The sequence below is a fragment of the Lithobates pipiens genome, unplaced genomic scaffold, assembly GCF_037356315.1.
Source record: "Lithobates pipiens isolate NorthernLeopardFrog02 unplaced genomic scaffold, aLitPip1_a1.2 Scaffold_18, whole genome shotgun sequence".
NCBI lineage: Eukaryota > Metazoa > Chordata > Amphibia > Anura > Ranidae > Lithobates > Lithobates pipiens.
In genome coordinates, this window is record NW_027507758.1 from 247,311,743 (window position 1) to 247,335,425 (window position 23,683).

General features: G+C 43.6%; 1 protein-coding gene across 1 annotated transcript in view; it reads right to left on the reverse strand.

The window, feature by feature from the left end:
* HECA (hdc homolog, cell cycle regulator) overlaps positions 1 to 21,063 on the reverse strand; it is an 81,369-nt gene extending 60,306 nt beyond the window's left edge. The window contains exon 1 of the mRNA XM_077486744.1: positions 20,559 to 21,063. Coding sequence (XP_077342870.1) covers positions 20,559 to 20,778 — 220 coding nt within the window. The 5' untranslated portion in view covers positions 20,779 to 21,063. The remainder of the gene's footprint in view (positions 1 to 20,558) is intronic.
* Positions 21,064 to 23,683: the final 2,620 nt, after the last annotated feature.

Below are 23,683 nucleotides of genomic sequence, written 5' to 3' on the forward strand. Positions count from 1 at the left end.
AGTAGCCCAGTAAGACCCAAATATTCAACCCCTCCAGATACAATATCACTGAAATTATGGGGGGAGCATACATTGAGAGGCCCCTGCAACTAGCATGAAGACTTGAAGGAAAATAACAAATCATTCTGAGGTTCCTGTTAGGCCGAAAAGAAACAAAAATATGGAAGACATTAGGTAACTGTGCTGTGTGAATGATGCCCACATATTTCTCATGCGCCGTCCTGGAAGATGATTTGGGAAAAATAGGTGGTAGGTGCTAGTCGGTTCTACTATCATGCAGAGCTAGAGCCGTTGCTTTCTTTTAAAAAAAATAAAAATATTTTTATAATATATATATATATATATATATATATATATATATATATATATATATATATATATATATATATATATATATATATATATATATATATATATATACATACATACATACATACATACATACATACATATATACACACACACACACATATACATATACACACACACACACACACAAACGCTAAATATTTTTGCGCAAAAATTGCACATTAATTCATATGCAACTGCAAATTCCTCCACTGTGTGCCTAATACTTTCACTTTAGCGTCAAGAGTCAAGCTGCCCAAACACAGCTCGATTGCTGCTGAATCAGCTGACATTCGAGCTTTGGGTGGCCATGTCAGCACCAACCAACGCAGCAAAAGTCCATTTCAAAATTGGCTGAACTGTGTTAAAAATGATTGGCTGAGCGGTGCTGCCTGCATTGGTTAATGCATTTGATATTTGGGGTTTTATTTCAAAAAGATCAAGTGATAATAAAATAATCAATTCAAAGTAAAATATTGGATTTGTGGTAAATTGAGTAAATACAGTATGTAAGAGGAAAAAAAAAAAAAGAAAAAAATTGAGATCAATAAAAGCCAATTACCAGAAAGAAATTCATCATTTAATCCAGGGTATACAGTCAAAATTTTAGGAATGTACACAACAATAAAGGGGTACTAATCAGCAAGTTAAATGAATACAATATATCAGTTTGGTAATAGCTTGTTCTTAACTTAGGAATGTAAATAAACATTGCACCAGAGGAAGATCATTCAGTGAATGAAGGCACGCATTTTTCAGTTTCACAATATGTGTGCTTCTTCAGTCATAGAAAATCTCCCTCTGGTGCAGTCATAGCCTGTGCAATAAAAAAAATATATATATAGAATAATATTAATATAATATATATATATATATATATATATACACACACATACATACACACTCTAAATATCTCAAAACCAATATTTAACACATTTGTTAAAGTGCCTCCTGCCCACCCTTCTTTTGCCTAGGCAAATGTGTACCACTGAGCCTCCTGGGATATGTATGTCACATATCCCAGGGCAGTGGTCATCAACCCTGTCCTCAGGGCCCACTAACAGGCCAGGTTTTATGTATTACCTTGGGGGAGATGCAGGCTAGAATATTGCAATCAATGAGCCGCAGATTATATGTGATGTATTTCAGTTATCTTGCAAACCTGGCCTGTTAGTGGGCCCTGAGGTCAGGGTTGATGACCACTGTCCCAGAGGACCTTACTGTGCAATTCACAGAGGAGGAGAAGGGCTGGTGGGCGGGCCTAGTGGCGCATCATTAGAAGGCCCACCTGCTGAACCCAGAAGAGCCAGCGGCCTCCATGAAGTCAGAGATAACATGACAGTGCTGGACAGAGTTGTGGCAGGGCATGAGGGGATCTATATGGAGCAACATTGGATCCGCTGGATGGGCGAGTATCCGAAATGTGCAACACCCACCTGCCGCTAGGCAGGGTGAAAAAACAAAACAAAAAACAAATAACACACACACACACAGGGGTGGGGGCATGTAGGTTCACTTTATCTCAAAAGTAGTCAATTCACCAAAAATAAATGCTTTATTTAAACATAGAATTAGATATTTAAAAGGCAAAAACCCATGCAGTATTTATCTCTTAGTGAACTGACCCCACAGTCAGTCACTGTTCAGGTATGTAGGATGCCACAAGCCAAACAGGAGTATAACAAACTGTATATGGCTATCTTTAGAAGTCACCTGATGTCTAAAGCCCCGTACACATGATCAAAAAAAACGTATGGAAAATACAGATTTCGAAGCAATCGTATGATAATCGGATCGCTGGTACAGAGCTTTCAAGGGCCGATCATGGCAATTCATCCGATATCATTCTATGTTAAAAAATTTCTGTACGATGCCAGATCGCATGATTTTCGTTTAATCAGTACAGCTGTGGTTTCGAAAATGCAATACAAATGCATTACAACACACAACATCACTTCCGAATTTTTATTATGTCGTATGAGAATTTTTGTGACATTAGTAAACACATCAGATTCGATCTGCGATTATCATGCAAAAAAAAAAAAAAAATGGACAATCGTTCATCCGATGAACTTATCGTGTGTACCAGGCATTAGAGTTGCTGACAGTCAGTTGCTTACCATGCAGACAGTATATAAATTCCTGGATGTACAATAGTGTCAAGCAACAGAGTCCTGCAGTTTTCTACATGAAGGATATACACACACTGTAAAGCCCCTTTCACATGGGGCAGATTCCGTCCTGATCAGCAGGGGATCTGCTCACAGATTCCTTGCTGATCAGAGCAGAGCACGGGCAGCTCCATGTCCATGTTCGCTCAGTTTCTGCAGAGTGCAGAGTGCACTGCCTTATGGGCAGCCGGCTGTAAATGGACTTTGCTGTCTATTTTCTCCTGTTTTCTGATCTGATCTGCCTAAAAGGGAGGAGGATGGATCCCCTTCTGTTTTTAGCAGACCATATCGTAGGTAGGCAGGTGATCACACAGCTCTGGCCTCTGGCATTTGTTTACATCCCATTCCAATAATGTCCTGTTGCACCTTTCCACAGACTTCTATGGGCTGATCCCACAAGCATCTCCAGATTTGGGACACTGCTCCATAGACTTCCATGGGGCCCTCTCCTGAATATTTCTGACCTCCACACTGCTCTGTAAATATCAATGGGAGCTACTAGAGCTGCACAATTAATCGTCAAGAATCGTTATCGCGATCTTGACTAAAGTGTTTCACAGTTTGTTCTATGCAAAGAATTCTCTCTGCTCTTCTGAAGCCACAGCCTTCAAAAGAAAGGAAGAGAAAAACTGGCCAGTCTGCCAAGAATCAAAACATTCTTTATCAGTTGAACTTAAGTATAAACATTTGTAACAATTTGTCAATGGAATACACTTTGTGTGTAAGGGCCGGTTCACACAGCGAGGCGAGGCGAGGCGACACGGCTCGCCTCGCCTCGCTCCCGCAAGTCGCCCCCGTTCAGTACTATGGAACCGTTCTGAGAGGAGCGACTCGAGTCGCTCCGACTCAGAAAAAAGGTTCCTGTACTACTTCGGGGCGACTTCGGGGGCGACTTGCATTGACTTCTATACAGAAGTCCTCTGCAAGTCGCCGCTGAGCTCCCCGAAGGTCGCGGCGAGGTAAGTCGGAGACGCCTCGCCGCGCCTCGCTGTGTGAACCGGCCCTAAGTGAAAAAAGTTTAACCACTTAAATACTAAACCCCTAGAGAATAAAATGGTGGTTGTTGCAATATTTTATGTCACACTGTATTTGTGCAGCGGTCTTTCAAAGGCAAAAAAAAAACTAATCAGTAAAGTTTGCCCATTTTTTTTTTTGTATAATGTGAAAGATTTTACGTCACAAGAATCGCAATCTTTTTATTCCAAGCAAAAAAAATAAAAAATGTGATTCTCATTTTGGTCAGAATCGTGCAGCTCTAGGAGCTACTGTGCAGAACAGATTACTAGGGCAGAACGCAAGCAAGCACTGGAGGCTGCAGCAACTAGGCTGAGGCAAGAAGAAGGAATCTGGGGAAGAAGGGGGCAAGGTAGTTTAAATCAGAGTGGTCAATGGGGTGGGAGAAAAAAAAATTAAAGTACTTTGAGCAGATGTGCATTAAAGTAGAAGTCCAGCCTAACACTAAAGTCTTTGCATCTACAGACATCCACGATCTAACACTAACCTATCCAGCCCTGTAAAGAAGAAATCAGTACAGGTTTTTTGAAGCCAAGCCGGTCTCCAGAGGCGGAAGCTCTGCACAGGACAAGGCCGACAACGGCTGTGAAATGAATGGGGAGTGATGTTACCCATAGACTTACTATTGAGCTTCTGTTGTCGCCTCCTCTGCACCTGCCTCCACAGCTGACAGCTCAGCATGGGATTGGGTCACATCGGCTTCAAAAATGGTATATATACTGATTTCTTCTTTACAGAGCTAGAGAGGTTAGTGTTAGATTGTGGATGTCTGTAGAATGCGAGATTTTAGTGTTATGGTGGACTTCTACTTTAATCCCATAACTATATGGTTGCCTTATCAGGCATGGTTATTCCCCTTCAGTATTTTAAGTGCATCTATGGTCACAATTTAAGACCACATATTAACCACTTGCCACCCACCAATAGGCAAATGACAGCTGCAAAGTGGTTTCAAAATCCTGACTGGACGTCATAGGACGTCTTCAGGATTTTGAGCCGCTGCTCCTCTGACAGGGGGGGTCTTTGCTGATTGATTATCAGCACACCCCCCTCGAGGATGCCCACACTGGACCACCAGGGACGCCACCAGACCACCAGGGATGCCCAGCACCAGGTATGCCACCCTAGACCACCAGGGATGGCAGTCAGTGCCCACAATGGATGCCAATCAGTGCCCACAATGGGCATCACTGATTGGCATGCATTGTTTGGCACTGATTGCCATCCATCAGTACAAAACAATGCAATACAATGTCGCTTATCAGTGCCCATCCGTGCCGCCCCATCAGTGCCACCTCATCAGTGCAGTGCCATCAGTGAAGGAGAAAACATGCTTATTTACAACGTTTTGAAACTGAAACAAAAAAAAAAAAATTTTCAAAAATTTTCAGTCTTTTTTTATTTGTTTAGCAAAAAATAAAAACCGTAGAGGTGATCAAATACCACCAAAAGAAAGCTCTATTTGTGGGGGAAAAAAATGATAAAAATTGAATTTGAGTACAGTGTAGCATGACCGCGCAATTGTCATTCAAAGTGCGACAGCGCTGAAAGCTCAAAATTGGTCTGGGCAGGAAGGTGTTTAAGTGTCCAGTATTGAAGTGGTTAATTTACCATATTGTATTTAAATATCGCTAGCCTACTTTTAATGGATTCCCTTACTGTGAAGAGATTTCATCTCACCTCCAGTTAGGCTATGGGACAGTGAAGGAAAATCTCCCCAATGGGAAGTGGTAGTAACCCTCCCTCGCTCTATCAAAAAAAGTTTTGCCTCTAGTTCTGCTTTAGGGAAACGGCTATTAGGCTTCTAATGACTTCTGTTCTTACATATGAAACATCAGGCTTAGGCAAAGTAAATACAGCTAAATAAAGAGGTAACTGTAAACCAATAAGTGCACAGGTATACAAATAAATTTTTAGTGTAACTTTTTTATTTATTTTTTTATTTTTTTTAGGCTTAACTGCCTTCAAAGTATATACTACTGTAATAGACCAATGATATTTCCTTCCTCAGTCACTGAACAGTGCAGTAAACTGAAACCACAATGAACACCTAAAACGAAAGTGGAAATGCACAGTATTTTAACATAACGTACCATTTCGTGTTTACTGTGGTGCAAACCGACCAGGGCTGTCCCTAGACAACTAGAATGTCGGCCAGTTCCTACTGAATCGGTTGAAATGTAAGCTCTGGTGGGCCCTGCTAGTACCACCAAAAACTCAAAAATCAGCTGAGCAGCAACTGTATTCTATCAGATTGGGCAGCACCACTGTATTTAGGCAGCAAAGAGTCCCTTGATCCATGAATGGGTGATGTGGGCTGACTTAGAGAAAACAGAACAATGTATAGCTAAGCTTTAGTAAACTGACCCAGAGCAATATAAGGCTTCATGTACATACAGCCTATTATGACCGACAGGAAAAACGCAATACACAGCAAAATCACCCATGATTTTGCCGCCAGCGGTCAAAAACATTCCTGTTCTGAATGTGATACTTCTGCGTTTAGGAGAGGGTGGTTAAACCTCCCCTAACCACAGCAGCTCCTAAACGATCCTAGAAGCCTATGTGTACATTAGCACATGGGCTTTTCTAGAAATGGCTTTAGAAACTTTGGCAAAAATAAATAAATTTAAAATTAAGTTTAAGCGCTCTAGTGTACATGAAGCCCAAAAGAAACACCAAACTGTAGAAGAAATACAAGCATCACTTTAAGTAACTTATCTAGGAGGCCCACTTTAAAAAAAAAAAACACAGAATTATTGTAGCCACATTCCCCAAAGTGAACTTATCCTTTAAAGGATATGTAAAGGTGTTTAAAAAAAACAAAAACAAAAAACACAAGTCATACTTACCTCTTCTGTGCAGTTGGTTTTGCACATAATGGCCCGATCCTCCTCTTCTGGGGTCCCTCAATGGCGCTCCTGGCTCTGCCTCTTCTCGAGTTCTGGGGCATTTGTGCGGGCGCACTCCCGTACCTTAGTGCTGCATCCATTGACACAGACAGCAGGACTCAGCCTCCCCCCCCCCCACCCCCATTGGATTTGGTTGACAGCAGCGGGAACCAATGGCTACTCTGCTATCAATCTATCCAATCAGGACCCGAGACACTGGCTGGAGCTGGTGTGCTCGCCCCCCGTAGCTGGAAAGACCAGGTTCAGGCAAGTAAAAAGGGGGCTCTGTGGGGGGGGGGAGGGTGCTGCATCACAGGAGGTTTTTCACCTTAATGCATAGAATGTATTAAGGTTAAAAACCTCAAGGGTTTATAACCAGTTTAAGAATGAATAGCGCCGCAACGCATCAATGAGTACAAAACAAGTTTTTGTGCACATTAATGTACACGTTACCCAGCACATCAGTGTGAACTGAGCTTGTGAACTTGTGTTAGGATAAGTGCTCATTCACACGGTCGCTCAGTGCTGTTTAGCATTTATGTTCAAGCTGCATGCTGGCAGCCCATATTAGTGAGTAGACATGCATCGTCTGTACAGACTCGCCCGCACAGGTATGCAGGGATGGATGCACAGACCCCAACACAAAGCCTGCGTAACCATTAAACTCGGCTGTGCGAGCAAGTACTTGCATCCAGCGATATAAATTGCCTGGGCGCAGTTTGCTGCAGGTCATAAACATGCTGCGTTTCATGCTATACAAGGCTGAGCACATGTGTTAAATGAGAGCTTTACAGCCAAAGAAGCTGCTATCGTAGCCTGTTTGATCTGCAGTTGACATGATGCTGCACATGTGATCAGTTATGACACCAGCCAAATGATGGCTTGACGGTTCAGTTAGGAGCACAATAAACTGAGTTATTTATGGTATGCCATGAGTGTAACCAGTTTGGAAAAAACATCAATGGGTTTAGTTCTTTTGGTTGCTGCAATGTTGAACAGTTCTGTACAAAGAGGAAGTCCGACTACCAAGAATCATTCTTGTTGCAGATTGGCTGTTATCTGCAGAAATGTCCCTCGTTTCGCATTTGTGAATGGCATGCTAGAGAAGTAAAAGCAATTTCTGCAGTCTCTCTGCCTGCTCTATAAACCCGAGACAGCTCTTTATCATACCTCTCAACTTTTTGAGATGGGAACGAGGGACACCTATTAGCAAAAGAATGTAGGCATAGGAAACACCCCCTTAACCACTTAAGGACCGCCGTATTGCCATTATACGTCATCACAATGGCACAGGCAGGCACAAGCACGTAGATGTACGTGCCTGCCTTCCAGCGGGTGGGGGGTCTGATCGGACCCCCTCCCGCTGGATACGGCGGTCCCTTTCAGTGCCGGAGCGATCCGCGATGAGGGGATGGCCGTTGGTCAGTGACGAACTTCCTCCCCTGTGAAAATGTAAACACAGGAGGAGGAAGTGATGTCACACTCCTCGTGGCGGTCTTTTTGACCGGACAGCGAGGAGTGAAGACATACAAGTAAGTGCACCAACAGTCCACTGACACATAGTTACACATAGGCACACATTTCACCCCAGTCACCCCCCGATCACCCCCCCGATCGGCCCCCCGCCCCCCCCAGTCACAGTGTCACTAATGCAGTGTTCATTTATTTATTGATCACTACATTTAGTGTCAGTTGTGACTGTAAAAAGTGTCAGGGCAGCTAGTGTTAGGCCCCTTTAGGTCCAGGGTAGCCCCCTACCCCCCCCCAATAAAGGTTTAACCCCTTGATTGCCCTCCCAGTTAACCCTTTCACCCCTTTTACCAGTGTCACTAAGCGATCATTTTTCTGATCACTGCAATAGTGTCACTGGTCCCGCTAGGAAGCTAGTTTTTTTTTAGGTTCAACGCCAGGTTTTTATAGCGTTAGGTACCCCGATATATAACCTAATAAAGGTTTTAACCCCTTGATTGCCCCTAGAGTTAACCCTTTCACCAGCGATCGCTGCATAAGTGTCACTGGTGACGCTGGTTAGCCAGTTAGTTATTTCGTTATTTAGGTTCCCCGTCAGGTTTTTATAAAGCTTCAGGTACCCCCATATAAATACCCAATAAAGGTTTTAACCCCTGATTGCCCTTAGTTAACCCTTTCACCAGTGATCACCGTATAAGTGTTACGGGTGACGCTGGTTAGGTAGTTCGCTTTTTATAGCATCAGGGCACCCGCCATTTATTACCTAATAAAGGTTTAACCCCCTGATCACCCGGCGGGTGATATAAATTTGGTTTTAGGGTCAGAAAGGGTCTGCGTCGCCCCAGGCAGTGCTAGGTTAGTGCCAGTACCGCTAACACCCACGCGCAAAGCATACACCTCCCTTAGTGCTATAGTATCCGAACAGATCAATATCTGATCAGATCTATACTAGCGTGCCCAGCAATTTAGGGTTCTAAAAAAACGCATTGTTAGCAGGATCAATCCAGATACCTGCTAGCACCTGCGTTTTGCCCCTCTGCCCAGCCCAGCCCAGCCCACCCAAGTGCAGTATCGATCGATCACTGTCACTTACAAAACACAACACACATAACTGCAGCGTTCGCAGAGTCAGGCCTGATCCCTGCGATCGCTAACAGTTTTTTTTCTAGCGTTTTATACAGTCGCTGACAGGCTAGGTGCTTTTTTACCTGTGAGTCTCACTACTGTACCCCTAAATTTAGAGCCCAAAATGGCAAAGCGAAGGTACACTAGTGAAGAGGCCTACACGTTTCTGAGCATGACAGATAGTGAAGAGGAAGACACTGATCTGTCAGATTCAGGCTCAGAATACGAACCTGTAGAGGACAGCGCCTCCATGTCAGATAGCTCTGACGACGAAGAAGAGGTCCCTGCTAACGTCAGGCGTACCCGACCCCGATTTTCTGATGTTGTTGAGGTGCAGGAACCGCAAGTCCCTCGTATGGAGTATAGAGCCAGTACTAGCGCCGCTCATCCTTTTGGTGAACTGGCAAGCACCAGCGGCCTAGTACACCCTGGACGTACATCCAGCACTGCAGTATCATGTGGTGACGTGGCGAGTCCCATAAGTGCAGTTCAAGCTGGCGAGGTGGCAAGCACAAGTAGTGTCCCGCTGCCACCAAGAAGACGAAGACAGGCCCGTCGTTCCCATAGTGCCCTTCCTGCAGAATTCGCCAATCCTGATTGGGTGCCCACCACTTCTGCAGCACCAGTACTTCCCCCATTCACTGCCCAACCCGGTATTCAGGTGGATACAGATGATTTTACGCCACTCGATTTTTATTCTCTGTATTTCACGGAAGATCTCTATAGATCTATTGTGGACCAAACCAATTTATATGCTGGTCAACACATCGCCGCTAATCCCCAGTTGCCGTCTCTTGCCAGAGATTGGAAACCAGTTACGGTTTCCGAATTTAAGACCTTTCTGGGCCTTTCCCTCAACATGGGCACACATAAATTCATATATCAATATATCATTTAGTGACAACTTTTTGTAAAAAAAAATATTTTTTTTATTTTTTGTCATTCAATCCCTTGGGACAAAAAAAAAAAAAATATTCAATAGTCTCAAGATGGCCCTCGGCAAATAGCTTGGGGTGTCTACTTTCCAAAATGGGGTCATTTGGGGGGGGTTTTGTGCCATCTTGGCATTTTATGGCCGTCAAAACTGTGATAGGTAGTGAGGAGTAAAATAAAAAAAATTATGCCCTTAGAAATCCTGAAGGCGGTGCTTGGATTTCGGGGTCCCGTATGCGGCTAGGCTCCAAAAAAGTCCCACATGTGGTATCCCTGTACTCAGGAGAAGCAGCAGAATGTATTTTGGGGTGTCATTTCACATATGCCCATAGCATGTGTGAGCAATATATCATTTAGTGACAACTTTGTGCAAAAAAAAAAAAAAAAGTTTGTAATATTCCCGCAACTTGTGGCAAAATATAAAATATTCCATGGACTCAACATGCCTCTCAGTAAATAGCTTGAGGTATCTACTTTCCAAAATGGGGTCATTTTGGGGTGTTTTGTGCTATTTTGGCATTTTATGGCCTTCGAAACTGTGATAGGTAGTGAGGGGTGAAATCAAAAATTTGCACCCTTAGAAATCCTGAAGGTGGTGATTGGTTTTCGGGGTGCCGTACGCGACTAGACTCCCAAAAAGTCCCACACATGGGGTATCCCCATACTCGGGAGAAGTAGCTGAATATATTTTGGGGTGCAATTCCACATATAACCATGGCATGTGTGAGCAATATATCATTTAGTGACAACTTTTTGTAAAAAAAATTTTTTTTTTTGTCATTATTCAATCCCTTGGGACAATAAAAAAAATATTCAATAGTCTCAAGATGGCCCTCGGCAAATAGCTTGGGGTGTCTACTTTCCAAAATGGGGTCATTTGGGGGGGTTTGTGCCATCCTGGCATTTTATGGCCGTCAAAACTGTGATAGGTAGTGATAGGTAGGGAGGAGTAAAATAAAAAAATTATGCCCTTAGAAATCCTGAAGGCGGTGCTTGGATTTCGGGGTCCCGTACGCGGCTAGGCTCCCAAAAAGTCCCACACATGTGGTATCCCTGTACTCAGGAGAAGCAGCAGAATGTATTTTGGGGTGTCATTTCACATATGCCCATAGCATGTGTGAGCAATATATCATTTAGTGACAACTTTGTGCAAAAAAAAAAAAGTTTGTAATATTCCCGCAACTTGTGGCAAAATATAAAATATTCCATGGACTCAACATGCCTCTCAGTAAATAGCTTGGGGTGTCTACTTTCCAAAATGGGGTCATTTTGGGGGGTTTTGTGCAATTTTTGCATTTTATGGCCTTCGGAACTGTGATAGGTAGTGAGGGGTGAAATCAAAAATTTGCACCCTTAGAAATCCTGAAGGTGGTGATTGGTTTTCGGGGTGCCGTGCGCGACTAGACTCCCAAAAAGTCCCACACATGTGGTATCCCCGTACTCGGGAGAAGTAGTGGAATATATTTTGGGGTGCAATTCCACATATAACTATGGCATGTGTGAGCAATATATCATTTAGTGACAACTTTTTGTAAATTTTTTATTTTTTTTTTGTCATTATTCAATCCCTTAGGACAAAAAAAATAAATATTCAATGGGCTCAACATACCCATCAGCAGTTTCCTTGGGGTGTCTACTTTCCAAAATGGGGTCATTTGGGGGGGGTTTGTACTGCCCTGCCATTTTAGCACCTCAAGAAATGAGATAGGCAGTCATAAATTAAAAGCTGTGTAAATTCCAGAAAATGTACTCTAGTTTGTAGACGCTATAACTTTTGCGCAAACCAAAAAATATACGCTTATTGACATTTTTTTTACTAAAGACATGTGGCTGAATAAATTTTGCCCTCAATGTATGACTAAAATTTAGTTTATTCGATTTTTCTTATAAAAAAAGATGAAAATATCATTTTTTTTCAAAATTTTCGCTCTTTTTCCATTTATAATCGCAAAAAATAAAAATCGCAGAGGCAATCAAATACCATCAAAAGAAAGCTCTATTTGTGGGAAGAAAAGGACGCAAATTTCGTTTGGGTGCAATATCGCATGACTGCGCAATTACCAGTTAAAGCAGCGCAGTGCGAAATTGTAAAAAGACCTCTGGTCCTTAAAGCGGGAGTCCACCGGGACTCCGCGTTTTTATTTTTTTTTTAAAAGCCAGCAGCTACAAATACTGCAGCTGCTGACTTTTAAAATAGTGACACTTACCTGTCCAGCGCGCCCGCGATGTCGGCACCCGAAGCCGATCGCTAGGTCGTCTGTCGGGTCCTGCCGCCGCCATCTTGGGTATGGGAATCAGGAAATGGAGTCTTTCGGCTTCATTTCCCGGTTCCCTACTGCGCATGCGCGAATTGCGCTGCGCAATAAGGACGCTCCCGCTGCCTCTGGGAGCTGTGTGTTTCCCAGCAGGCAGCGGGGCACTTGCGAGAAGGGGCGGGCACTTGCGGAAAGGGGCGTAAGTTACGCCCCTTTCCGCAGAGAGCTGTCCCGGAAGTGGGTGCAGTTACCTGGATTATCCAGGTAACTGCACCCCCCTCCCCCCTGAAAGGTGCCGATTGTGGCACCGGAGGGGGGGAGGGTTCCAATGAGCGGAAGGTCCACTTTAGGGTGGACCTCCGCTTTAAGGTGTTTATTGGTCCGGGGCTGAAGTGGTTAAAAAATGAAAATTATAAAAAAAAAAAAAAAAAAAACACACACAAATAAAAAAAAGAAGATGTGTGTTTTTAACCACTAATATTGCTTTATACTGATTTTGACATTTACAAATGCAGCAATTAAGAAATTGGATAAAAGGTTTAGCACTGTAAAACATGTTTTGAAAAGGTAAATAGTGCATTTTATATACAGCTATAAAGGTCAGATCAAAATGAGGGACAAATGAGGAGGAAAGAGGGACAAAGGGACTTTTTTTTCCAAATCAGGGACAGTTGGGAGCTTTGTCTAATCTATAACAACTTTAAGTATTATTATTATTAATAATAATACTAATAATACTACTACACCCAAACTCCATACATGGGAGGCCATAGAGGAAGCAACAAAAAACATGAGGGTATAATTTAGCAGATCCATTCCTGCTGAGGAAAATGCAATATTATCTCAGTAAGTCACTGATTCGCCTAATATGCAAAAACAAAAATGTGGCCATGATCACACTTAAAGTGTTTGTTACCCCAACATGTGCCAGCTGTTCTATGTACTTGTATGAGAAAGTACCATGTTCTCTTTGTATTGGTGATGATGATGGTACATTATACAATATTTATAAAGATTTAGACCAGAGGCGATACTCATAATATGCTCTTTGTATTGCTTCGTTTGTGTGAAATCCCTGGTGTCCCTGCCATTCTCTCTGCTTTCCTATTATAAACGGACTACACTAAGCAAAGGGAACAGCATGGTCAGTTCTCCAGCTATGCTGGGAACTCAGCCTGCTCTTCTCCAATGATCAGACATTACAATCCGATTGTACAATCTCCTTTAGATCTCCCAAAACTCTGTAGTGCAAGGTTCTGCATGAATGGACACAAACTGATTGGATACATTAGATACAGTGCAAAAGTATTCAACCGCCTTGGCTCGTTACCCATTTTGTTACATTACAGCCTTTAGTTCAATATTTTTTAATCTGAATTATATGCGATGGATCACAGTTGGTGAAGGAAAATTAGAAAAAGATACACATAAAACTATTTTTCAGAAATAAACTGATAATTGGCATGTGCGCATGTATTCACCCCCTTTTAATTAAGGCCAGAAAAAGCTCTGGTGCAACCAATTACCTTCAGAAGTCACATAATTAGAGGAAATTATGTCCACCTGTGTGCAATCTAAATGTCACATGACCTCTCATTAAATATACACATCTTTTTGAAAGGCCCCAGAGGCTGCAACACATAAGAGGCACCACTAACCAAACACTGCCATGAAGACCAATGATTTCTCCAAACAAGTAAGGGACAATGTTGTTGAGAAGTACAAGTCAGGGTTAGGTTATAAAAAAAAAAAAAATATCCAAATCTTTGATGAACCCTAGGAGCACCATCAAATCTATCATAGCCAAATGGAAAGAACGTGGCACAACAGCAAACCTGCCAAGAGAAGGCCTTACACCAAAACTCACGGACCGGGCAAGGAGGCCATTAATCAGAGAGGCAGCACAGAGACCTAAGGTAACCCCGGAGGAGCTGCAGAGTTCCACAGCAGAGACTGGAGTATCTGTACATAGGAAAATAAGCCTCCATAGAGTTGGGTTTTTATGGCAGAGTGGCCAGAAAAAAAACATTACTTTAAGCAAAAAACTGCACATTTTGAGTTTGGGGAAAGTCATGTGGGAGACTCCCAAAATGTATGGAGGAAGGTGCTCTGGTCTGACGAGACTAAAGTTTAACTTTTTGGCCATCAAAGTAACACTATTTCTGGCGCAAACCCAACACATCACATCACCCAAAGAACACCATCCCCACAGTAAAACATGGTGGTGGCAGAATCATGCTGTGGGGATGTTTTTCAGCAGTCGGGACTGGGAAACTGGTCAGAGTTGAGAAAAAGATGGATGGTGCTAAATATAGGGATATTCTTGAGCAAAACCTGTACCACTGATCTGACGATTTGAGGTTAGGATGGAGGTTCACCTTCCAGCAGGACAATGACCCCAAACACACTGCTAAAGCAACACTTGAGTGGTACACATGTAAATGTGTTGGAATGGCCTAGCCCAGACCTCAATCCAATAGAAAATCTGTGGTCAGACTTAAAGATTGCTGTTCACAGGCACAAACCATCCAACTTGAAGGAGCTGGAGCAGTTTTGGAAGGCGGAATGGGCATAAATCCCAGTGATAAGATGCAGTAAGCTCATAGAGACTTATCCAAAGTGACTTGGAGCTGTGATAGCCACAAAAAGTGGCTCTACAAAGTATTGATTTTTTTTTGGGGGGGGGGGGGGGTGAATTGTTAGGACAAAAGAACAGAAAGTCAATGTGCATATTTGTTGTTTGTTTCACAATAAAAAACAAATTGTGAACATGTTCTGTAAATTAAATGATGCAAATCCTCAAACAATCCACGTTAATTACAGGTTGTAAGGCAACAAAACTCAAAAAATGCCAAGGGGGTGAATACTTTTGCAAGGCACTGTAGTTCTCATATTACATAGCAGAGCTGCAAGATTAATCGTCAAGAATCATTATGTTTTCCAGTAGCAATCTTGATAAGTGTTTCACGATTCTGTCTATGCAAAGAATTCTTTCTGCTCTTCTGAAGCCACAGCCCTCAAAAGAAAGGAAGAAAAAACTAGGCAGTCTGCCAAGAATATCAACATTCTTTAGCAGTGGAACTAAAAGTCTAAACATTGTAACAATTTGTTAATGGAGTAGACTCTGTGTGTGTAAATGAAGAAACTTTAACCACTTATGCCCTGTACACAGGGCCAGACTTTCCGACAGAAAAATGTGCAATCGGACTGTGTTGTTGGAAATTCCGATCGTGTGTGGGCTCCATGGAACTTTTTCCGTTGGAATTTCCGACACAAAGTTTGAGATCTGGATCTAAACTTTACCGACAAAAAAATCCGATCATTTAAATTCCGATCGTGTGTAGACAATTGCGATGCACAAAGTGCCACGCATGCTCGGAAAAAATTACGAGACGAAGGCTATTGGCCTCTTTATAGTCCCATTGTATGTATTTTCCGACAACTTTGTGCGACCGTGTGCATGCAAGACAAGTTTGGACCAAAATCCGTCTGAAAAAATTAGACGGATTTTGTCATCGGAATGTCTGACCGTGTGTACAGGGTATTAAACGCTAAACCTTTTTCTGACATTTGTTGGTTTCAAGTTGAAATCTTTTTTTTTTTGCTAGAAAATTACTTGGAACCCCATAACATATATTTTTTTTTAGTAGAGACCCTAGAGAATAAAATGGTGGTTGTTGCAATATTTTGTGCAACTGTATTTGCACAGCGGTCTTTCAAATACAATTTTTTGGAAAAAATAATTACTTTAACCACTAGGCATCCACGCTATAGCCCAAAGACAGCTACAGCGCGGACGCCAATTGCTGGGAGGGCGTCCCTGGACATCGTCCTGTTCATTTCCCCTCTGAACGCGCCGCACGGGCGCGCATTGGATGAATTCTGTGTTGGCCGTGTCCCTTGGGACACAGTCGATCACAAATAGTGCTAAATGTCCAATCACAGCAGCCATTTAGCACTCAATCTGACAGTGTCCAATGAGAGATGATCTCATATATAAACATATGAGATCATCTCTCATTGCCGGCTCTCCCTCACACAGAGACAGCGTATGAGGAGGGAGAGCAAACGGCTGCACCGTGAGTGTCAGAAAAGAAAAAAAAAAAAGATAAAGTGCCCACAGTGCCATCTGTCCCCAGAGCCATCTGTGTCGCGTGTCATCAGTGCCACGTGCCATTGTCCTGGTGCTCCAGGGCCTTCAAAAGCGTAATAAGTAGTATCATTTATGCTCCTAGAACATGTGATGGAGCTCCCTGCATGTTGGGCCTCTATGTGGCCAGGCTGTGAAAAAGTCCCACACACATGGTAACATAATACTCAGGAGCGTCAGAATGTATTTTGGGGTGTCATTTGTGGTATACACATGCCATGTGAGAGAAATCACCTATTACAATGACAATTGTAATTGAATGGTGGTAAAAAAAACACAACATCAAAAACCTCAACATGCACCTTACTAAATAACTTGGAATGTCTACTTTCAAAAAAAGGGGTCGTTTGGGGGTTATTTGTACTTTCCTGGCTTGTTAGGGTCGCAAGAAACGAGATAGGTCACCAGTACATCAGGTCTGATAAATTTTTTAGGATTTGCACCACAGCTTGTAGACGCTATAACTCACAAGACCAAATAATATCCACTAATTTTGGTTATTTTTACCAAAGATATGTAGCAGTATAAATTGTGGCCAAAATTTATGAAGAAAAATTTATAAATTTGCAAAATTTCATCACAGAAACTAAGAAGAATGTGTTTTTTTTTTTCAAAATTTTTGGTCCCAGAGGTGATCAAATACCACCAAAAGAAAACTATTTGTATGAAAAAAAAAAAGGACAAAAAAGGATAAAAAATACCATTTGGGCACAGTATTACATGACTGAGTAATTGTCATTCAAAGTGTGAGAGCACGGAAAGCTGAAAATTGGTCTGGACATGGGGGGGGGGGGGGGTGTTAAGTGCCCAGTTGTCAAATGGTTAATGAATTAAGCAAAAAAAAAACCTAAACCAGTAAAGTTAGCCCAATTTTTTTTGTATAATGTGAAAGATTTTACGTTGCAAGAATCGTGATCTTTTTATTCTAAGCAACAAAAAATGTGATTCTCATTTTGGCCAGAATTGTACAGCTCTATTACATAGTTTTTGTAAATCTAAGGTTGATTGACAAAACATTGTAAAATGTGTAAGATCGAAGACCTACACTACAGCAAGTACGTCAGATGGCATTTTATCTGCTAGCACACAGCATATCATAAACAATGACATTTTTTATTTAGTAAAATCCTTGAGATCAGGTTGATGATAATCCTGAATGGTAGCTGCCCCTTCAGTAAGCCTACTCTAAAAACACAGAAAGTTGGCCCAACTCCCCCTAATAGTTAGGTGTAACGTAATCTTGGGAGGCTATGCGTCCACAAAAGGAGCACACTTGTTCATTTTGCATTACCCTTACCCTGTTTATGCTATGATTATATCTACATGTGCAATGTTCTTTATACATATGGATAATTGTTAGGATACTTTATATACATGAACATCCTAACATTGTTTCTTTTAATTATAGCAAGTCTATATTCTGTCCAACTATTGATCTGTCGCAATCCCCTCCTTTTCTTAATAAAATGTGTTCGGGGGGGGGGGGGGGGGGGGATCATTGCCATCACCTTTTTTTCATTCTTTGTTGCAGATCTGCAGTATTTGTCTGCATGCATGCAGTTCAGGGAGGTCTTTGCCCCATTGTTTAGGGCAGGCTTCCAGATGGTGGCAACAGTAGAGCATACCTAGCCAACGAGCATCAGCATGGACACTTGCAGTCTCCATCAAAAGTGCATGTGGCAGGGTGACAATGCAGGAGAGCATTTAGGAGGCAGATCCAGGGTGTTTTCATCCTAAAACAAGTAGTACCTGATCACTGATCACCAGGTATTTAGGGTAGCACTACTGCCTTGCAGGTCCCCAGCTCAAATCCCAGTCAGGACGCTATCTGCGCAGAGTTTGCATGTTCTCCCTGTGCTTACATGGGTTTCCTCTGGGTACTTCGGTTTTCTCCCACATTCCAATAACATGCTGGTAGCTTAAAGCGGAACTTTAACCTCCCCATCAGCCTTTAACAATCTTTTTACATGAGGGGAGGGGATACCTTTTTTGGGGACCTCAGCCTTGCACTACCAGAATGATGTGTATAATGCCCACAGCCTCCTGGTCTACTGACATCACAGGTCCCTTTAGGTCGCAGGACACTCTACGTTGCATGTGCAGCACCATGTCAACAGGGGTCCAGGTGTCTATTTGTGTGTTTTGCATCTGCCCCCCCCCCCCCCCCCCCCCCCCCCCCACAGGGCATTGTATAACCCGACAGACAGGCAGCATCAGAGGAAGCTTGGCGGCACAGGACTAGGTGTTCTGCAGTGAAGCAGCAAATTCCCAAATAGCAGCATTGGATCACTAGGTGTGCGAGTATGCTTTTAAGAAACAGCTAAGGGAGAGGGAAGTTAATTTTACAGCAGAGGGCCCATGCCGGTGATGTAAGCTGAGCAGTGCATGTGCAGCTAACTTTACATGCCGGAGAATGGTACAAGGAAGGAAGGAAGGAAGGTTTTACTGCAGAAGAGGCATTGCATGTCTGTTCTGCTAAAAAGAGCCTACTTGATCAGTTTGTGACAGTGGAACTTTTGTTCCTATTTAATTGGCCTGTGTATGTGAGATAGGGACCTTAGATTGTAACCTCAGAGAGCAGGGACTGATGTATGCATGTCTGCAATAACAACAAATTAATTTATTAAAATCTACTCATATCCATTCTAAGAAAGGCCTTTTGATATGGAAGCTGATGTTAGTGATGGGATATTTGTAACACTGTGTGGGCAGATATGAAAGGCCGATCTGGTTGAAGATGTCAGTGATGGGTATGTGTAGCACTGCGTGAGTGAAGGTGTAAAGTCAATATAATTGAAGTAGTCAGTGATGGGGTATGTGTGACACTGTGTTACTAGACAAGTAAGGCTGATCAGATTGGAGATGTCAGTGATGGGGTATGTATAGCACTGTGCAAGGAGACGTTCAGGCTGGGTTTGCATCATTGCAAATTGGATGCAGGTTCCCCGCATCCAGTTTTCAATAGCAGGAGATTTTGACCAGCTCTCTTAGGAGCCGGTTCACGTATCTCTGCTGCAACTTCGGTGCGAATTTGCACAAATTCAGGATGAAATCAGACCTAAAACAGTCAACCAGGACATACCCGACGCCTGCTGGGAGCCGCATGCGGCGATGGTGTGCACCCAGCCTCAAGCCTGATGTGATTGGAGACATCAGTGATCAGATATGTGTAGCAGATATGCAAGGCTGATCCAATTGGAGATGTCAGTGATGGGGTATGTGTAGCACTGTGTGGGCAGACATGCAAGGCTGATCTGATTGGAGACATCAGTGATTGGGGTAATGTAGCACTGTGTGGGCAGACATGTAAAGCCAATATAATTGGAGAGGTCAGTGATGAGGTATGCATAGCAGTGAGCGAGCAAACATGTAAGGCGGGCTGATTGGAGACAGTGATCAGGTATGTGTAGCACTGTGTGGTCAGACCAACATAATTGGAGGAGATATAAGTGATGGGGTATGTGTAGCACTGTGTGAGTAGACATGTAAGGCTGATCTGATTGGAGACTTTAGTGATTGGGTATTTGTAGTGCTGTGTGGGCATACATGCAAGGCCCATCTTATTGGAAATGTCAATGACTGGGTATGCATAGCACTGTGTGTAGCAGACATGTAAGGCCCATCTGATCGAATATATGTCAGCGGTGAGGTATGTGCAGTAGACATAAGGCCTATGTGATCGGATAGGTCAGTGGTGAGGTGTGTGTAGCAGACATGTAGGGCCGATGTGATCGGATATGTCAGTGGTGAGGTGTGTGTAGTAGACATGTAGGGCCGATGTGATCGGATATGTCAGTGGTGAGGTGTGTGTAGCAGACATGTAGGGCAGATGTGATCAGAGATGTCAGTGGTGAGGTGTGTGTAGTAGACATGTAGGGCCGATGTGATCGGATATGTCAGTGGTGAGGTGTGTGTAGCAGACATGTAGGGCTGATGTGATCGGATATGTCAGTGGTGAGGTGTGTGTAGTAGACATGTGGGGCCGATGTGATCGGAGATGTCAGTGGTGGGGTGTGTGTAGAAAACATGAAAGGCCGATGTGATCGGAGATGTCAGTGGTGGGGTGTGTGTAGTACTGTGTGGGCAGACATATAAGGCCGATGTATTGGCAGTCCCATGTATGGCAACTGGTAGAGGGGCCCGATCCTCCAGCAGGCAGTGACAGGTGCGCAGACTGGTTGACATGATGCCAGGCTCTTACCATTCTTGTTGTCACAGGAAGGTGCGGCCGATGCCACCGGCACTACCGCGGAGGCTGCAGCCAGCAGAGTGACCGATGCAGCTGTGGCTCCCGCTGTGGCCGCTGCCATGCCTCCTCCTCCTCCTCCCGCAGCCGCTGCCATGGCTCCATTTTCCTGCTCATCCCCGCTGCTATTAGCGCGCTTGTTCTTCTTGCCCTTGCTGTTCTTCACGTTAGGCATTGCGCACACAGCTCCTACTTCCCTCAGACGCGCCTTCAGCTATTTGCCCCGACGGCCTGCATGGTGTCCGGGCTGCAGGCGGAGGAGAAGGAAGTCTATGAGGGGGTGTGCGGCCGCCTTGTAGGCTTCGGTGCAGTGCTAGCACGTTAGATGCCCGCTGCCCATGTACAGAGGGTGGCTGCACCAGTAGCCAGGATTAGAAGGCGTGTCTCGTTGTTTTGATTCTGCTTTCCGTGGACTCGGTTCCACCCCTCTGTCAATTTTTCCCCGTCTGTCGTGACGTCACGACCCCGCGGCCCATCCCTACGTGACGCCACCGGCGCTCCCTCCACCCCGCCTCTATCCTGTCCCTGTTCTGAAGGCGTCAATGTCCGTGCCCACTCTGACACCCAATCAGAGCGCGGGAATTGGGTCGAGGGGTGTGCCTTGCCTGCTGCCGCATTTTTCAGTAGAGCACAATAGAGTGGAGAGAGTGTGTGGAGAGTGGGAGTCGTGTCACGTACACGCGTGGTGTGCTTCTTGTGTCACTGATATGTGTGTGTATTAGTAAGACAAGGGGCTACGTGTCTAAGATGGGACATAGCCTCACAGTAATGAATGGAAATCCCTATTCAGGAAAGAGACAGACCCTGAGCACACGAGTGATTTGTCTAAGAAGTGAAACAATAACATTTCTATTTGATTCAATGGGGAGTAACAGAGCTTCTCTGGAGCAGGATTGTGTTTTTGGCCCAATGGACTTTAATAGGTGCACCTAAAAATGTACTTAAAAGTTAATAGCTACAGTATGTGTAGATACTGACTGAATTTTATGTTGGGGGCAGAACTCCCCTTTAACCACCTAAGCCCTGGATCATTTTGCTGGTCAAAGACCAGAGCACTTTTTTGTGATTGGGCGCTGCATCATTTTAACTGACAATTTCGTGGTAATGCGACGTGGCTTCCAAACAAAATTGGCGTCCTTTTTTTCCCCATAAATAGAGCTTTCTTTTGGTGGTATATGATCACCCCTGCGGTTTTAATTTTTTTGCGCTATAAACAAAAAAAGAGCCTCAATTTTGAAAATAACGCATTATTTTTTACATTTTGCTATAATAATTATTCCCCAAAAATATATAAAAAAAAACATTTCCTCAGTTTAGGCCGATTTGTATTCTTCTACATATTTTTGGTTAAAAAAATGCAATAAGCGTTTATTGATTGGTTTGCGCAAAAGTTGTAGCGTTTACAAAAAAGGGGATCGTTTTATGGCATTTTTATTAATCTTTTTTTTTTTACTAGTAATGGCGGCGATCAGCGATTTTTATCGTGACTGCGACATTACATCGGACATTTTTGACACATTTTTGGGACCATTGTCATTTATACAGCAATCAGAACTGATTCCTGTGTAAATGACACTGGGCAGTGAAGGAGTTAACCAATAGGTGGCAGTGTAGGGGTTAAGAGGGTCCTGGGGCGTGTTTCTAACTGTGAGGGGGCGTGGCTGTGTGTCAATCCCGATGACAGGGAGCAGAGATAAGTGACAGTGTCACTAGGCAGAACTCCCTATTCCTCCCTGTGACACGATCACGTGTATCCCTGCGGCGATCGAGTCTGCGGGACCCACAATCCGACTCACGGAGGTGCCGGCTGGCATGCGTGCTGGCGGCGGCGTGCACACGAGGGCACGGCGGCAAATTTAAAGGGACATACAGGTACCCCCTATTTGCCTGTCCATGCCATTCTGCCGACATTCATCGCCGTGTGCTGGTCGGCAAGTGGTTAAAGCGATGTTCTGGTCGAAATTTTACTTTTTAGATAAAAATCCCCCTATCATCCTCATGCTTAATGTAGTCTAGTAAAGGTCCGTTTTGTATTTTTGCACCATTGATTTCTTACTTTTGTAAGTCCCAGCAGGCAGCGTCCATCTCATGTGTGGGCATCTGAAGCCAGACTGTATCTCTTCCTGTATTCCATGCATGCTGGTTACCCAGCATTCACCTCCAGATCTAACACATGCTCAGCAGCATGAGCAGTGTAATAGGTTGCAGATCGGGTTTCCATAGCAACAGCATCGTAAGTTGCCGCCCCCTAGCTATGGAAACCTCTCCTCCCCCTCCAGGAACCAGGGGGATTATAAATCTAGAAATATAAAAAGCTCCTGCAAAAGGTAATTACATTTTTAAAAGATGCTAATTGTTTCCGTGCAGATTATATATATATATATATATATATATATATATATATATATATATATATATATATGTGTGTGTGTGTGCACAGAAACAAGGGATATCATTTACAATTAGCATCTTTTAAAAATGCAATTACCTTTTGCAGGAGCTGCCCCAAATTGCCCCATCAAAACTGCACAAACATACTGCCCCCATCAAAACTGCACAACCATACTGCCCCCATCAAAAATGCCCCATCATACTGCTGCCATCAAATTGCCCCATAATACTGCCCCATCAAAATTTCCCCTGTCATACTGCTCCATCATATTGCCCCCATTAGAATTGCCCCATCAAAACTGCTCCCATTGTACTTCCCCCAACAAAATTGCCCCATCATACTGCCACCTTCAAAATTGCACCCATCATACTGCTCCAATCAAAATTGCCCCATCATACTGCCACCATCAAAGTAAGCAGCTCAGGGACAGGACTCAGGAGAGCAATACATTAGAATGGGCGCTAACACACACAAATAAAATTGACTCTCACAGTGACACTGACAGCAGTGTGCAGCAGCACAGATGATGATGACACCTCACTGACACACACATCCCCTCCTGAGTCACAGTGACAGTCTCTCTCCAAGCCAAGTGCTCCCTCCAATCCACTCCAGTCTAAACAGCACTGACAGTCCCGGGCCCAGCTTGCCTTGCTCGAAGAATACAGCAGAGCAGACCCGCACACGA